At 36.4% G+C, this 18,620-nt stretch overlaps 1 protein-coding gene across 9 annotated transcripts in view; it reads left to right on the top strand.

Annotated features, from left to right (window-relative positions):
- Positions 1–18,620, top strand: part of Grip1 (glutamate receptor interacting protein 1) — a 620,737-nt gene that overhangs the window by 239,210 nt on the left and 362,907 nt on the right. For 5 of the 9 annotated variants that reach the window (XM_069988286.1, XM_069988269.1, XM_069988278.1 and 2 more), the window contains exon 1: positions 15,276–15,496. The exons of the other annotated variants lie outside the window; for them this stretch is intronic. In XM_069988286.1, the coding sequence (XP_069844387.1) occupies positions 15,364–15,496 (133 nt within the window). In that variant the 5' untranslated portion in view covers positions 15,276–15,363. Of the gene's footprint in view, positions 1–15,275; positions 15,497–18,620 lie in introns of those variants that run through there. 9 annotated transcript variants of the gene reach the window in all.

Genomic DNA, 18,620 nt, shown 5'->3' with positions numbered 1-18,620 from the left:
CCCGGGCTGGCTTTGAACCGCGATCCTCAGATCTCAGCCTCCTGAGTAGCTAGGATTACAGGCGTGAGCCACCAGCGCCCGGCTAGAGTTTCTGTTTTACATATGGTTCAACTAATTCAGGACTTTCATCTACATATAACAATAAGAAGTATGCAGTCATGTGTTAATGTCTGAGAGCAGAAAGGGAGACAGAGTATACTCTCTCACTGAAATCCATTGAAAACTCTTCTCCATGAGTCTTGCACACAGAGTGCAGTAAGTACCAGGGTACCAAATACTCATGAGGGGAAGAATAAATCTGAGTAGAGGAAAAATTTTCTTATGAACCAATACTTTAGCAAGAGAAGCTTTAAACGTTCATTGATCATTTTTATCATGAAAATGTAAATGTGCAATGTGCTTTACTTGACATTACTGGGTAATTAACCAAACAGAAATCTGTAGATCTTTATCCTGAAGGAATTTTAATTTCCCAAAACAAATACAAAGGCAGCAACTTGAAATCCATTATCAAATGTATCTCAGAACACATAAATATAAGAACAGTTCTCTACAATACTCTTAATATCCTAAGAAACTTTGATATTCAAGATGTTCATATGTCTGAAGACATTTCATCAGAAGATTGTAGAACTTTAAAACTTCCAAACAAAGGCTGTCATATTGTTCAATCCCCTCATTTCACAGATGAGAAGACAAGTCTAGTAGGTCAAGTAAGCTGACCTAGGTCATGAGTTAGAGGGCTCTGTTGGAACTAGTTACAAAGGCTTTTTTTTCAGTAAGAGACCTCAGTTCTGCATCACTGACTTTTTGGCTTTCTGAAAGGAATGGCATATTGACCTTTGCAACCTTTCACAGACATGTCAAGAAAGTGTGTGGTTTTGTTAGCCATAAAAAAACATTGTGGGTAAAGTAAAATAAAAAAAAAGGTGAGTAAAAGTAAAAACAGAATAATGGAGCTACCACTTACAAGGTATTTTGCTTCTATGCAGGTTGTAAGATAGCTTCTGTACTTTGTAAGTCACTTACAGTCAGCTCTTTTATGTCTTCCTAGGTTACCTACATGATTGAACTGCACATTGCTTTGTTAAAATCAAGTAATTGAATATAGAAGGAGGCTGTTTATTGGGGTTTTAATGAGACATACATATACCACTATACACAATATACACAATAGAAGTAGCATCATCACTCGGACCCTGCTCTCAATGTTGGTCCAAAATAACAAATGATCATTGTCCAGGTGTTCTTTGTGGGATGATCTTCTTGACTGATCAAGGACCTAATTAATACTCAAATTCCCTCCTAAATCATGATCTGATTACAAGAATTTCTACTTTTTGTTTCTGGATCACAGGAACATAGAGCTTCCTCATTCTTATTCTCCAAATCTATCTATCTATCTATCTATCTATCTATCTATCTATCTATCTATCTATCTATCTATCTATCTATCTATCTATCTATCTGTCTCTCTGTCTGTCTGTCTGTCTGTCTGTCTGTCTGTCTGTCTGTCTGTCTTTTCTTTCTTCCTTTCCCTCCCTCCCTCTATCCCTTCCTCCCTCCCTCCCTCCTCCCCTCTCTCTTTCTCCCTCCCTACCTCCCTTCCTTCCTCCCTTCCTTCTTTCCTTCTTTCTTTCTTTCTTTCTTTCTTTCTTTCTTTCTTTCTTTCTTTCTTTCTTTCTTTCTTTCTTTTTTTCTTTCTTTCTTTTCTTTCTTTCTTTCTTTCTTTCTTTCCTTCTTTCTTTCTTTCTTTCTTTCTTTCCTTCTTTCCTTCTTTCTTTCTTTCTTTCTTTCCTTCCTTCCTTCCTTCCTTCCTTCCTTCCTTCCTTCCTTCCTTCCTTCCTTCCTTCCTTCCTTCCTTCCTTCCTTCCTTTCTTTCCTTTCTTTCCTTCCTTCCTTTCTTTCCTTTCTTTCCTTCCTTTCTTTTTTTTTTGGTTGTTGGTCCTAGGGCTTGAACTCTGGGCCTGGGCATGGTCTCTCAGCTCTTCAGCTCAATACTAGCACTCGACCATTTGAGTCACAGTGCCACTTCCGGTTTTCCAGTGGTTTATTTTTGTTTTTTGTTTTTTTGTTTTTTGCTTTTAGGTCCGGTCATGGGGCCTGAACTCTGGGCCTGGGAGCTGTCCCTCAGCTCTTCAGCTCAAGGCTAGTGCTCTACCACTTGAGCCACAGCATTTCCAGTGGTTTATTGGAGATTACAGTCTCACAGACTTTCCTGCCCAGCCTGGCTTTGAACTGAGATCATCAAATCTCAGACTCCTTAGTAATTAGGATTACAGGCAGGAGCCACTGACTTCTGGCTAGGATTTATTTTCTTTATATAGACTTTATATGTCACAGAATATGTAGATTGATGGGAAAAAATCAATCACAAAAGAACAGAATTCCCATATACCTCCTATGCTAAAATACATAAACTTACCTTTATTATCAACATCTCCCACCAGAGTGATATATTCCTTACAATTAATGAACTTACAATGACATCATTATCAGCCAAAGTTTATAGTTTATGTAGAGTCCACTCTTGGTTCTGTATAATTGTATAGATTTTGATAAATATATGGTGACACATATTCACAATTTTAGTTCATTCACACTAGCTTCTGAAAATCCTCTCTACTTCACCTGTTCATCTCTTCCTTCCCCAACCTCTGGCAGTGACTGATCCTTTTACTGTCTCCCTTACTTTCCTCTTCCAAAATAGATGCTATACATTTGGAACCATACAGTTTGTAGCATTTCCAGCGTGGCTTCTATCACTTAGCAATAGCATTTACATTTCCTTCAAGTCTGTGTCTGGATAACCTGTTTCTCTTTTTGCTATAGAATATTTCAGTTTCTCTTTCTATCTATTCAAAGGCATTTTGGTTACTTCCAACTTTTGGCAATAATTAACAAACAACAATCTTCAAAAGTGGCCAGGCCATTTTTTGCTTTGCCATCACCAGCAATGATTGATTTCCTGCTGCTCCTTATCCTTATTTGCATTTTTTGTTGTTAGTGTTCTGAAGTTGAGCCATTCTAATAGATATGTCACAGTATCTCATTCATAAAATGGCTTGCTTATTTTCTATCTTAGATTTTCTTTGGTGAGCTATATGTTCAGGCTTTTGCCTATATTTATTTCTATGATTAGGATTATTATTTTTTGTTGTTAGCACTACTTGGGTTTGGGGCCAAGGGCTCTGTCATTGCTGGTTATGTGCTCTTCTACTGCAACATGCCTCCAGCCCTGACTGTTTATTTTTAAGCTAGGGTTTTGCTTCCTGCCAGAGGGCATGTCTGGACCTCAATCTGCCTATTTTAGGTTTCCTATAGTTACAGAGATGACAGACACATTTCACTGTGTCTAGCTTCCCTCTATAGAAAAGGGAATTGGACTACCCAGGCTGGCTTCAAATTATGATCACCTGACTGTTCTTTATCTCCTAAGTAGCTAGAACTACAAATGAGCCACTAGCCCTTGCTTATTTTGCCAATTATATTTTTTGGTGATGCCGGGGTTTGAACTCAAGGCGCCATGCTTACTAGGCAAGTGCTCTACAGGTAGGCCAGACCTCCATCCCATTTTGCATTATTTAGTTTTGAGATGTGAGCTCACTTCCTTTCCAGGTATACACTTAGACTGTGATCTTCCTATTTTAGGCTTTTCCATCATACCTAGAATAACTGTACCTAGTATTTAGCTGAGAAGGAGTTTTCAAACACTTTTTCTCAAGTTGACCTTGAACTTCTATCTTCTCAGTCTTAATCTTCCAAGAGGCTAGGATTACAGTTGTAAGTCACTGGTGCTTTTTTTTCCTCCTAATTTTTAAATTGAGATGTTTGATTCTTCTTGTTGATTTTTAAACATTTTTTAAATATGTTTTGGATAACTGACCTTTACCAGATATACTCTTTTCAAATATGTTCTCCTAGTTCATGGCTTCTCTTTGCACTCTTGAGTAGGTATATCTGTATCCCAGATTTTTAATGAAGTCTAGAGTATCAGTTACTGCTTTCATGACCTGAACCTTTGTTGTATCTAAGTCAGCTTTACATTTTCTTCTTTCATCTTCTATGTGTTTTGTAGATTTATTTTTTACATTTAGATATATAATCTATGCTGATTTTTGTCAAGAGTGTAAGGTTTGTGTTTAGATTTTTTTTAAAATTTAACTTGGTGGCTTTCACACTCAAATGAAATCCTATTTGCTGGAAAATGTGTCTGTGAGGAAAGTTTCTTTTGCCAGTACTGCATTAATTTTTTTCTTATTTTGAAGATCTTATAGTTTGAATAGGTTAAGAGTTATAAAGCTTCCCAAGTCCTTAAGATAAAATATAACAGGTAATAAACTTAAATTTGAGACAAATTATATAATAATATTTAATGAGCATAAGTAGTTAAAGATGTTTATTTTATCTAAAATTTTTTCAAGATTTCTGTAAGAAAGTCAAGCTTTTATCACCAGAATTCTGTGTCTTGTAGTTCTAGAAAATTTCATTGATATATGATAACATTAAGTCAGTCACATGCAATTTCTAACATTTCTCCAAAGTTTGAGGCCATATTTAAAATGATAGTCTCAAGTTTTGATATTTGCATGTTTTGTTGAAAGAGCAAGGAATCTGAGGGCTTATGCAAGCTTTGTTCATAATGTATTGAATCTATAATGAGTAACCTTAAATGTTAGCAACTGTAAAGTAGTATTACTATAGCTACTTTACTTGATTGCTTTATGAAGAAAATAAAATTGTGTTCTAACCCTTTGTGTCGTTGATCCACAGCCATTGAAAGCATATCTGAGGCCAAGCTCTGTGCTGTGCAGGGAACAAGGATGGATAAAGTGCTGCTCTTTGCTGAAGGAACTGTTAGATCTGCTTCAGGGAAAGGCAAGAAAGTCTTGATTTCAAAAAATGCTAGTGTTATAATGTATCTGGTGGGGAGAGAATACTGGTTGCATATTCCTCCATTTTTAACTAATAGAAACTCCCATGTTTTAGCCATACACAGTCACTTAGTTAGAGAAATCATCTATGCCATCTGCAGATTCAGTAAGTTTGGTCAAGACAATAGCATGTGTAAAGACGTGAAAGGTGCAACTTACTCCTTCTCTTCTTAAGTGAAAACTATTATTTTCTCCTTCCTTTGGGCTGGAAATTAGCCATGGTGGAGTCCTGTTCATGACCTTTGAGGGAATAGCATAGCAAATACAAGGAACCCAGATCTCTGGATACCCCACAGCAATGCTACCCTCTCTTTCCCATCTCCTAAACACCATCTACCACTTTAGAACTTAATATATGAAAGAAATAAATGACTAACCTTGTTGAATCCACTCTTACTAATTTGTTAAAGTTCGTGAATCGGTATCCTAATTTGCGGAGTAATCCTAGGACACTACACCTTCTAAGCGCATGCTCCTTGGAATAGGGGACAGGTGAGCAAGGGAGCATTGGATGAGGCTTGCTAGAGGGGGGATTAGATTCCCTAAGCTGAGTTTTGGAAGATCATCATGATTTGGAAAAATCTCCTCAGGTGATTTTGACTCCCCTCCCTCTTATAACTTCCCACCTGAGAATCTCTAATTCTTGCCTTATCATGAGATTCAATTTGTCTTTTGTTAATAATTTTGGTAGAAGATAGCAATGCAAAATAATTCTGTCTCTGTTTAGGTGTATTTCTGTGGAACACTTACTAGGTACATGTTAATGAATGATATAAATATTCATTGTAGCACTTCCTTGTTGATCTGTAAGTTGTTGTTCCTTGACTCTTGACAGCTTCGTTAAGACCTGGTCACTGTTTTTATTTTGAGGGGTGTCACCAGTACCCTATGTTTCTCAACATTTGGTGTATATCAACAAAAAGGACAGTTTTACTTTGAACTCACAGTTAATTAAGTAGATCATTAAAAGCATATGTAAAGAGCAGCTATAATACGGTTCATGAAAATAAGTGAGAGAATGTTTGTAGATGAAAACATGTGCTTAGTCACACAGCTGAAATTAATAGATTTTATGGGAGTATATGAAATATGAATATGTAACTTATGAACTGTTTTAAGACACAATCCTTAAACCTAGATGTCTCATCATTCTCATCTAGTAAACACATTGTCCTTCCAGTCATGCACAACAATTCATTTATCACTATTGGAAATTACTTAGTTAGATGCTGTACTTACCTCTGTGTTATCTGGCTCCCCCCTTCCTCTCCCCCTCCCCCCTAGCCCCCCGCCCCATAGAAAATGACCTCCTAAAAACCAGGGCTTTACTTTCATGGACACGGTTCTGACTTCAGAGTGTGAATCGTGCCTGGCACCATAGACACATAGAAAGCATTTGTCAAGTGAATGAATCAGATTGAATGTGAGATGAACACACATTATTTATGGCTCATGGAAACAGACTATTTAAATTATACAACGGCCTTTAAAGTTGTCTTCCCGAAAAGTGTGTCAAACACAAAAATGAGCCCAAAAGGATATAAAATAGTCCAGTTCTAAAAGATGCTGAGAGCTGGTATGAATTAAGCATCTAGGATGTGGCAAGCACTAAATACATCTTATAGAGTGAAGTTCCATTTAAGTTAATGGTTTCCTTCTAAAGGAGAATGATGGTTAGAATTTTCCTGCCATCCCCTATTGCATGCCCAGGGCATGGTATTGATTTGCAATACATATGTGAAGAGCCAGTTGAGGAAATAAATGAAGGAACTTACACATGTAGGAACCAGCCAAAGATTAGTAATAAAAAGTAAGAGGACAGGTAAGAACCCTGGTTAATCCATATTATTAAAACACATTCTTGAAAGTAAAGAACTCCAAAGTACTGAAAAATATTTTATATCAAATCAGGTAAGTGTGCCTGTGAAAAGGAGCAAGACTTGCGAAGTCTAAGAAATGTCTTTAAGAAACAAAGACAAGGCAGTAGGGAAGATGAAGCACATGTCTAAGTACCTAGAAAGAAGACTAACAAGATAATCTGAATTTGATTAGACATGACAAATATAGGAAAAGGGAGATCACAGGAAAATATTTTAAATACTAAGAAAATGTTTATGTCACCAAATGAAATGAGGAAAAACATGAACTTTAAAAAATGGTACTATGTGATTTTTTTTTTGTTTGTTTCTTTTGTATGTTCTTCTCCCGTGGGATAACCCCTGTTTTCACTGTATTTGATTCCGGTGCCCTGCGTCTCCTATATACATTTTTCTAATTTGGAGAGGGGAAGGGAAATAACAAAATGCTGAAACAAGGATACAGGTTGACCCATTGTAACAATGAGACATACAAGATACTATGTTGAAAACAAACTTTACAAATTGGGGAGCGGGAGGGAGGAGTTGGGGAAGTGGGGAGGGGAAGGATAGTAGGGGAAAAACAAAGGAGGGGGTAACCATGCTCAATAGGAAATGTACTCATTACCTTACTCTTGTTACTGTAATCCCTCTGTACAGTATCTTTACAATGAAAATAATAAAAAATTAAAACGTGGTACTTTTGGTAAACCAACTATCTAGCCAATCCAGAAACAATATAAATAGATAAATGTGTGTCATTTAAAAAATAGATTTTTTTCTTTCTCTCTAAATAATTTGAAAGATCAGTAGGGGTGAGGGAGGAAGAGGAAAGAGTAGGAAAAGAAGCTTGAAGAGGGTGATAGGAGGGAAGAGGAAAGAAAGTAGATGGAGAGGGAGATAAAAATTTTTCTCAAAGTAGAAGTCACTAGGTAATATATCCTTCAAAATCATAGCATGACCCTCAAATAGATTATATGAAGTTTTATACTTACCTTAAAAGATTCATAATAATCACCAGTATATTTTTCATCATTTGAAAGCATCTAGTAGCACAAAAATAATCACATCTTGTGGCTGGAACAGACTTTCTAAGTCTAGACCTTTCCTCCTAAGACACATTACACCTTCAGGGAAAAACTTGAGTTCTGATATACAATCCACATTTTAAAACCTTTATAATATTCAGATGCCCCACATAGCATTTCAAATTTGAAAATAATTTTCAAGCCTTTATTTTTACTCTCCTGTGCTCATTCCAACTTGGGCCTTGGATGAAAATACAAATTAATTCTTTATGGTGAGAAATACAGAGAAATAATCTTTGAAAACAGAAAGACTAGCCCCAGTTATCAGAGTCCTTTGAAGCCAAATGCATTTGGAATCTCAGAATGACTGCCTGACATTTCATTTTGCAAGAAGTCTAAACAACCACAATAAATTTACAAATGCAGACATGCCACAGTTAAATTTCATTTCACGCTCCGTAAGCAAACATTATCAAACTCTAAGCACTGTTCTCCTCTGTCTTTTTAGCTCAAAATCTTATCACCAATGGAGAGTCGACCTTGAAATATTTTACAGATGGATGGATTTGCTTAGTTCATCCCCCAATTTGCCCACTAACATACTTAGGCCAAAGTTTGATGCTTTATTTAATAGGCAACCCAAATAATTAGTGAATGGGAAGAATCACATTGGAAACTCAATTAGGAATTATTCTGGGCAAAAGTCTTCTTAAAAACTAATGAGTGTTTTTCTATGTTTCAGTTTCTCATAATGCTAAATGATGGGTATAGTGGGAAGGAGTTGCCAGTATTTTGAGGACAGCAGCTTGGAGTTCTAAAAGTGCTGAAATACAAGAGAAGTGCTTACAAGTGAGAAATTTGTGGGCACTTTCTATCACTCTCAACTTTCTATGTGAATTAATGCTTCTGTAAGTGAAAACTTATTAATAATTATTTCAGCCCAGATGCTAATTTTCCAGTTTTAATATATAGGGAATGTATGTATTACTTTTTATTCTGGTGTCTACCCCTCTTTGTTTTCTGTATCTGATATTGAGTCTTTTCTGATTCCTTCTCCTCCCTCCTCTTCCTTCTTCCCCTCTCCTCCATTCTACCTCTACTTTTCCCCACCCCCCTCCCTCAGCCAAACTCTTTCTACTTTTCCTCCTCCTTTTGTTTTCTTTGTCAGGACTAGGGTTTGAACTTCAGATGAGGACCTTGTGCTTTTTAGGCTGGCTCTCTATCCTTTAGGCTATGCCTTAAGCCCTGTTTTTCACTGGCAGGGTATGTGTGTGGGGGGGGGGGCGCTACCTGAGTTGCAGTTCTCCTGCTGCCAAGATCATAGGCACACACCAGCATGACCAGAGTTGAGATGGAGTCTTGTGAAATTTTTGTCTGTGCTGGCCTGGAAATGTGATCCTCTCAATCTTAGTCGTCTAGATTTCTAGGATTATAAATGCTATTCATGGGGCTGGGAAGGTGGCTCAGTGGTAGAGCGCTTGCCTTGCATGCCTGAGGCCCTGGGTTCAATTCCTCAGCACCACATAAGCAAAAAGAAAAAAGCCGGAAATGGTGCTGTGGCTCAAGTGGTAGAGCGCTAGCCTTGAGTTGAAGAACTGAGGGACATCGCCCAGGCCCAGAGTTCAGGCCCCATGACTGGACCCAAAAAAAAATTTAAAATAAATAAATAAAAAAAATGCTATTCATTAGCATCCTGCTTGATTCCTTAAATTCAAAATTATTCCCCAGAAGTGATTTCAAAGATCTACCACCATTGTGTGTATGTGTGTGTATGTTGCATATGTGTTAACATATATTTGCTATTCTGGTTGAATTACATTTTCTTTTATGTTCTTCTGTTCTTTCTATGAAATTTGATATTATAGTTTTATGAATGGTTAGCTCCATTAAAACCAATTTACTGTAACAGCTCATTTTCTTTACATGAAAATATAGGAGTGTTGGCATTGCTTTTAAAGTAAATTGAAGTGTTTTGGTACCAATTAGTCAGAATAGCCCCTCCTCTATGGTCCACAGGTACAAATGCCCACAGGGGCCTGGAGATAACAGAAAGAGAAAGGGGACCAAGGGTAGGGAGGGCAAAGTGGAAATCCCATGTTAATTTATGTGCTCTAATTCATTGGTGTCACATAGAATGGGGGCCAAAAGATGACATTTTTTTATTTCAAGGAAAAATAGTAAATGGCTTGCTTATTTGTGAAATCTGTCTTCCATTATTATGATTAGGACACACATACACATGGTTCTCTTTCCGTATGTTGCATCCATGACTATATTATTCCAGTCTTTGTTCTCCCAAGACTCTTCTATCATTTAATAAGATAGTTACACCTCATCCAAATCCAAAGCTAAACTCATAAATTCTTCCCAGTACCACAACCACAGTTTGTATAAAAACCATATCATTATGATCAGATACTAATACTGTAACCTCCCAAATAAAATCCTTCCAAAAAGAAATAACTGACAGAAAGGTGTTTGTGTGCAATTTCTGTTTATTTCTGAAAAAAAAATGAATATATGGAGAGTTTTACTTGTCAGCATTGGATCTTGTACAAAAAATAATGATTGCCTATTAGAAAATCAGCCTCTTCATTAAATATTTAAATTGAAACTTAAGTAAATTTTAGTAGAATGCTTTAAGTTGCTTATACAGGAGACAACCTTAGTACTGAAGAGTAATACCTTATCTGTTATGTAAGTCAGGCTTTTTGAAATCAGCTGGGAGCTTATCACGACAAAACTTAAATATGGACTCTGTTAATAGAGTAGCTATAATAATTCAGGTGTAGTTGGATATAATTTGTTGCCTGCATTATCTCTGGGGAACAAGTGTATTAAACAAATTAATCACATAAATCATGTTTGGTTAAATTAAGAACAAAAACTCAATAATTATCTTCAATTTCCATTTTAAGGGCAAATACACATTGAAAAGACTGGATCTTGAATTTAAGTAGCTCTTAGACAAGGTAATCTCTGCATGACATAAAAAATGTCTGATTCTATCTTTTTAAAAAGTTTATTGTATTTTATTGTAAGGGTAATGTCAGAAGATTTACAGTTACATAAGTAAGGTAATGAGTACATTTCTTATCAAACATTGTTACACCCCCGCCCCTTGTTTTCTCCCATTTTTCCCAGCCCCGATTCCCCTCTCCACAAGTTGTAAACTTCATTTCCAACATAATGTCTTTTGAGTAGTGTTGTTGTGTTGGTTCACCCTTTGTACTTTATTTCACCATCTTGTTATTCCCCTTTCCTTCTCAAATCAGATAAACATATAAACAAGACACAGAATACCAAAATCAAAAACAGTGACAACAGGGGATAAACTTCAGGGGAAAAAAGAAAGAAAAAAGAAATAACTTTACATTAAAAAATGAAAACAAAAATGAAGAAACAAAAACCTCTTGTTTCTATATCTTGGATTCATTTCAATTAGCATTATTTTATATGGTCATATATACATAGCTGTTGAGCTGTTGAGCAATAGCTAGGACTATCCTAGACATATACTAATTATTACAAATGAAGGAAACTATGGAGCTTATGTTTCTTTGGGTCTGTCTTACTTTACTTAATATGATTTTTTTTCAAGTCTTCCAAGTTCCTTACAAATGGAGTGATGTCATTCTTTCTGATGAAAAATAGAATTCCGTTGTATATATATACCACATTTTCTTGGTCATTTATCTACGGAGGGGCATCTGGGTTGGTTCCAAAGATTAGCTATGGTGAATAATGCTGTAATAAGCATAGTTGTGCTGGTAGCTTTAGTATGACCTTGTTTGTGATCATTTGGGTAAATGTCCAGAAGTGGGATTGCTGGGTCATAAGGGAGCTCTATATGTAGTTTCTTGACTACAGTGCTTTCTAGAGTGGTTGGCAAGTTTATACTCCCACCAACAATGCAGTAGTGTTCCCTTTTGGCCACACCCCCTACAGCATCTGTTACTATTAGATTTCTTGATTATAGCCATTCTAAGTGGGGTGAGTTAGAATCTCAATGTTGTTTTGAGTTACATTTATTTTATGGCCAGAGATGTTGAACATTTCTTCACATGTCTATTGGCTATTCTTAGAGGATATTATTCTGTAGAGAAGTCTCCTGTTAATTCTTAGCCCATTTATTAATGAGATGGTTGTTTCTTTGAGGATTTGTTTTTGGGGGGTTAAGTTTTTGAGCTCTATGTATATTTTTGATATGAGGCCCTTGTCTGATGTATAGCTACTGAAGATCTTCTCCCAGTTCGTGGGCTTTCTAGTGATCTTGCTAGCTATGTCCTTTGCCAGCTCTGCAGTTTCATATGATCCAATTTATCCAGCTTTTTTTTTTTATTATTTGTTGTGTTTCTGGATCTTTAGGAAATTTTGACCTGTGCTAAGGAGCCCTAGTGTATCCCCTATCCCTTCCTGTAATATTTTCATGGTATCTGCTCTTATGGTCTTGTTCTGTTTGGAGTTGATTCTGGTGCAGGGTAATATATAAAGATCTAAGTTCAGTTTTCCACACACATACAGCCAATTCTACTAGCACCATTTGTTGAAGAAGCTGTCTTTCTTCTATCCAGGTGGCCATAGGTCTGTGGGATCATTTCTGGGCTTTCAGTTCTATTCCATTTGTTCTCAGTCCTGTTTATATGCCAGGACTAAGCTGTTTTTATAACTACAGCTTTATAATAGAATTTGAAGTTTGGTATTGATATTCCTTCAGCACTGTTTTTCCTGCTAAGGATTGTTTTTGCTATTTGGGCATCTTCTGTATTCCATATGAATTTTTGGTTTGCTTCTTCTATTTCATTAAAGAATGTTGGGATATTGATTGGTATTACATTGAATTTGTAGAAAGCTTTGGACAGTATTGCCATTTTCATGGTGTTAATCCTCCCAATCTGGGAGCATGGGGGTTTTTCCACTTCCTTAAATCTTCTTTAATTTCCTTTTTCAGGTTTTTAAAGTTTTCATCATAGAGGTCCTTCACCTCTTCAGTTAAGTTAATTCCTAGTTATTTTTAATGCTATTTTGAACAGTGTTGCTTTTCTAATTTCAGCCTTGCTCTTCTCATTGTTAGCATACAGAACAGCCACTGATATTTGAGGGTTAATTTTATACTCTGCTACTTTGTCAAAGCATTGGATCAGCTCGAGGAATTTAGGAGAAGAGTCTCAAGGGTTCTTTAAATACAGGATCATGTCATCTGCAAAGCAGGAGAGTTTTACTTCATCTTTCCCTATTTGAATCCCCTTTATGTTTGTATCTTGCCTTATTGCTCTAGCTAGGCATTCTAATACTATATTGAAGAGGAGTAGAGAGAGTGGATATCCTTGTCTTGTTCCTGAATTTAGAGGAATCAGCTTTAGCTTTTCACCATTAACTATAATGCTGGCTGTAGGTTTGTCATTCACAACCTTTATTTATTTATTTATTTATTTATTTTGGGTCCGGCCATGGGGCCTGAACTCTGGGCCTGGGCACTGTCCCTCAGCTCTTCAGCTCAAGGCTAGCACTCTACCACTTGAGCCACAGCGCCACTTCCATCTTTTTTCTTTTTGCTTATGTGGTACTGAGGAATCGAACCCAAGGCCTCAGGCATGCAAGGCAAGCGCTCTACCACTGAGCCACCTTCCCAGCCCCGACACAATCTTTATTATATTGAGGAATGTTCCATGGATTCTTAGTTTCTCCAGAGCTTTCATCATAAAGAGGTGTTGAATATTGTCAATGCTTTTTTCTGCAGATATCTATTGACATGATCTTATTCTGTTTTCTTAGGCAATGTTGATAACTTCAATCATTGGGGTCATGAAAACATTTTTTGACCCTTCATTCTTCCTTCATATAAGTGCTATTAGATCAGTTAAAATTATTATTGCTATATCAGTTATTTATTAACCTGTTCAAGATGAAGACTCCAAATCTTCAAGTTTGTGTGTGTGTGTGTGTGTGTGTGTGTGTGTGTGTGTGTGTGTGTGTGTGTGTGTGTATGTGTGTGTGTGTTGGTTCTGGGACTTAAAACTCATGGTCTCTGCAATATCCTTCAGCTTTTTACCTCTCTATTGTATTGTTAGCCATTTATAGCTCTGTCCAAATCTAGAATCTAACAACAAGTAATGCAAAGTGCAGTCAGTCCCTTCTGGGATGGTCCTGTAAACTTGATATAACATGAGTATTGAATGACCTACCTACAGTAAGAAGCATTTCTTTAAACTGCATTTCTGGGAACATGGGGCTGCTGACCATTATTGGTTTACTAGGTAATATGCTGACATGCTTCATTAATTACATTGTGAACAAATCAAATTTTCTTGGTGTTAAAACTTCCCATCCACTTAGAGACCTGACAAAGAAAGGTTCTAGAAGGAAAAATTACCCATGGTAATTCTACACCCATGTGGACATCAAACACATTCTGCCTCAAAATATTACATTTTGAGTCATTTTTAAATTTGTAATTTTTTAAATGATAAGAGTGAAATGGACAGTGAACAAAACTTTTTTCCTCCCCCATCTTCACCAAGGAGAATTGAGTTTTATTTGCCAGTTGGCCATTTATTTTCATAGTTTTGGAAAAATAATAACCACTTAGCTCAATTTGTATTTGAGTTCAGTGTAAGCAGAGCTGCACTGTTTGCATTTAGTTTCTCTGAAACCATGCAGTTTCCTTTATTTGCTGATTATGGTATGCTGTTACTAAGCCTATGACAAGCTACTCTGGGAAGTGCATTTTAATATTTAGATCAAACAGCGATTGGAATACATTAATGCCCAGTGGGTAAACGTGTCATTTGAAAGCAGCTGCTGAGCCTTCTCCCTGCTGCTCCAATTAACACATACAGCACACTCTTGTAGCAAGAGAGCTGTGCATATGGAGGAAACCACTTTGCTGTGCCATAATTCTATAGGCAAGAGAGCCCAACGGGTTAATGAATCAATGCTTTGTAAAACAAAACCTTCCAGAGAAGTTTCCCCAGGCAGGAACAGCGCTTGCTGATAAGAATGCTGAAATTATGGGAGTGGGATTAGCAGGTAGGACAAAAAAATCAGTTCTGTCTCTGTTTGGTTCAGTCCATTGACAAGCATGCCTCCCCTGCCCGCCCCTCTGTTCCCTCGCACCCCGCCCCTGATGATGGAGATACAGGATAGTAGTGGCAGTCTAGCGCTGGGACCTCTCTTGCCTCAGTTGAATCTCTGGAACTTTTGTTTCGTTTTGAAACTATTTGAAGCCCAAAGCTCTTAGATACGAGCTTGATCTCTTAGTCTTTCGTGATCGTGTCACTTTCTCTCTATTCCTTGTCCCCTCCCCACTTTTTAAAATAGCAGGTTTGACAGTTTATTGAGCTAAATGAGAAATCTTGTCAAGGGAAACCCACCTCGCTGTCATTTTTTCCCCGCTCCCCTGGCTGTTAGGCAGATAGGAGGGTAATGAGCCCTGGTCCCCAGAGTTCGTTGGTTTTGGTCATTCATGCTCCACCGGCTCCTTGGGCAGCCGGGTTGTTGGTGAGCTCTGGTGCTGGCTGAGCGAGGCTGTGTAGTGAGCAGGAGATGGACCGCTTCCTGGGTTTTGTCAAGCAGATCCGAAGATCTAGGAGGAGAAAGGGGAAAAAGTACCGACCTGAAGAGGATTACCACGAGGGCTATGAGGATGTCTATTATTATGCTTCCGAGCATTTTCGAAGTAAGCGCTTCCCTCCACCCTCCTCTCCTGTTCCCTCTAGCTTGCCGGGGCTAACAATAAACCTTGAGTGGAGCTTTAATCTTAAATGCAAAAGGTTTCCCAGATGGTGTTCTTTCTGAGCAGTCTGTAAGTACTAAAGTGTTACATTTTGCTTGATTTGTTACAAGAATAGCCAACTGATAGGATCTAGACCACAGTATAATCACCCCAGCACTAAATGCATGGTTAATATTCTAGATATAATTAATTGTGTTATCATTTAATGAGTTATTCAAAAAGTATGTCACAAACATGTAGTAGGTAGCTATACTATGTTCTGCTGTAGTATTTTTCAATAACTTGTGTGTGTGTGTGTGTGTGTGTGTGTGTGTGTGTGTGTGTGTGTGTGTGTGTGTGTATTTTCCCCCTTTGAAAATAGAAAAGGCTAACGCATTCAGAAGAAATTTTTCTTGGTATTCAAGTTGATGTTAATGAATAAGGACCAGAATACAGACTTCTAGACAGTTACCTGAGATTAATCTGAACTGCTGTTTGTACAAGGAAATTCAAATGTTTTTTTCTCTGATGCGTGTTAATAATTTTGTTATTAAATTAAGAGAACTCTTGCTGTCAGCTAGAAACAGCAATATCTATTGAATAAAATAATATGTCCATATGGAGACATTTGTAAATTGGCTTATATGTAGCAGAGTACTAAAATTTTTCATGTACCTGTCAGTACTTTAAGCTCCTTGTGAGGTTTAGACAGGTCCCACTAGATTGAAAATGCCTAGAAATGCCATAGGGTACAGAAAGAAAACAGCTCTATGCCAAGATCACTGAGTTTTTGTGTCCAAATGAAGGGGAAGGAGATGACAGTTAGGGATGATCTGTACTTTAAAAATTAAAAATTACTTATCTTCTTAAATAAGAATTTTTGTAAACTTGTACTTCAAGCCCAATTTTTCCTGGCCTTTTGATGTCTAACCATGAATGTATTCCATTTACTGCCTCTGAGCATTGACTAATAAATAATTAAGAGCCCAATTTCTGTGGCACTGAAAGCCATGCGAATTAGTTTCACATGACAAAAATTCTGTTGTGATTGATGAAGTAAGGCTGAGAGTTAAAAATTCATATGGTGACAATAATATAATAATGCAAAATTGTACTTCTTTGATATTGCCTGGATTATATGGCTACATTGCTTTTACCCAATAATCTCTCTGTTTTTGAGATATTTCCTTTATATGATGCTTTTGCATGAATAATGTGTTCTAATGTAGTGGCAGTCTATGTTTTCTAAATTTAGTTTCCATAATATATTCTAGAATTTCATTAAGATTTGTATCACATCAAAAAATACTGTCAGCTTGCGTGAGCAATTCTAAAACCTTAGAAACTGGTGCTAAAAGCTTAAGAATTTTTAATTAGACTGGCATTCATTGTACAGATTTCTTGGAATTAGTATATACTGACTCAACTCATAACCTCAGGTTTATATTGTGCTCTACATTTGTACAAATAGAATCAAAGTTCTTAAACACTCTCATTCTATTTATTTTAAGAAATTAAAAAAAAAAACTAGAAATACTCTTAAGTTTACAAAAAGTCCCTGCAAGCAAAAGTATTTTGGAGAGTATACAAGAAACATCCCGAAATATAGTTAAAATAATGATGCAATGAAGGTAATAATCTCTATACATCAAGTAAAATAATGCACTTGAAAATCATGTCTGATCTGCCTTGTCAAGGTCAGGCTAACAGTGAACTGTTAACCATCAAAGTCATTTGCCAAAATATGTAACTGATATCTTTTCCTTGTGATTTATTAGAAAGCACACATTATGTAATACAGTCCATTACTTTGTGGGCTCAAATGCATATCGAGTCCCTAACTTTAATCTGTTACATCATAAACAGAATATGACACAATGGACTCAGGCACTTGGGATTTGGCATTTTATCAAATGTCAAAATGCCAGAGCTTTAAAAGAAGACATGTCACATTGGCATAATGACCTGTATAACATCCTTTGACTTCAAATTCAGGACCTTCCTCTCAGAAGTGGGGAGATACCACCTTACATTTTATAGCTATAAAAATGTGTTAAAGATCAAGGCTGATTCTTAGGCCTCTCAAATGAGTGATATGGTTGGATTCAATTACATCTACAGCCTATCTACTTTAATTAGTCTTTGGTGTAATTTGAAAAGTAAAGACCTGTATGTTTCTTTACATGACTTAGAAACTATATGTATATTAAAGGTCAAAACTTGGGGAAATTACTCAGGACATCTAAATCTTGGTTAATGAAACCATGTACCAAAAGTATCATTCTTCTATTTTTTCCTATAGAGTTTGTTTCTTGAGACTTCTTCATTCTGACTGGTTAAATTCTTATTGTTTCACATGATCATAAGAACTTTAATATATTCTAAAATGATAGCATGAGCTAGTGAGGTATCTTCTTATGGATTCTGATTTAGAGCATTAGCAACCTTTCCTTTATCTTAAATACAACATTATATGTATTGCCAAAGCCTAAATCAAATTGCGCTGGGGTCAGATGCTAGAAAAAGTTTTTTGTTTTTGTTTTTTCAAAAATGGGTTATTTTATTCTGTAACACTGTCAAAACTGGCCTTTAGCGATAATGATAGATTGACTTTTAATAAAAATCTTCCCCGACTTTATGTTGAGTTGACATCTTTAGATATTTTGATGTTTTTGATATCAAAATATTTTTGATATTTTGAGATTTTAATCAATTACTTTTGTCACTCATCTATTCTTTCAAAAATTCTGAAGTTCAGAATTATACAGATAAAGACTATGGGCAAATAACCAAATATTTCTGGGATTTAGTTCCCTGAAATGTGACACAAGGTGTTTTTATTCTAAAGATTTTTCTAATTATAGAATCATATCATTTTTAGTTTTGCTAAATTTCTATAACAATTCAAGTTCAAGTAATGATATTGGTGCAAGTTATTATTAATTAATTATTAACTTATATTTTCAGTGGTAGAAAATAATAAGGTTATTCTATGTGGCCCATGATGGTTTCTAACTCCTGAGCTAAATTAATTCTACCTTAGCCTCTCAAGTAGCTGAAATTATAGTCAAGCACTATTGTACTTGCT

Source organism: Dipodomys merriami, unplaced genomic scaffold, assembly GCF_024711535.1.
Source record: "Dipodomys merriami isolate MVZ:Mamm:240054 unplaced genomic scaffold, mDipMer1.0.p SCAF_10, whole genome shotgun sequence".
NCBI lineage: Eukaryota > Metazoa > Chordata > Mammalia > Rodentia > Heteromyidae > Dipodomys > Dipodomys merriami.
The sequence above is the reverse complement of the archived record's forward strand: the minus strand, read 5'-3'. Positions and strand labels throughout refer to the sequence as shown.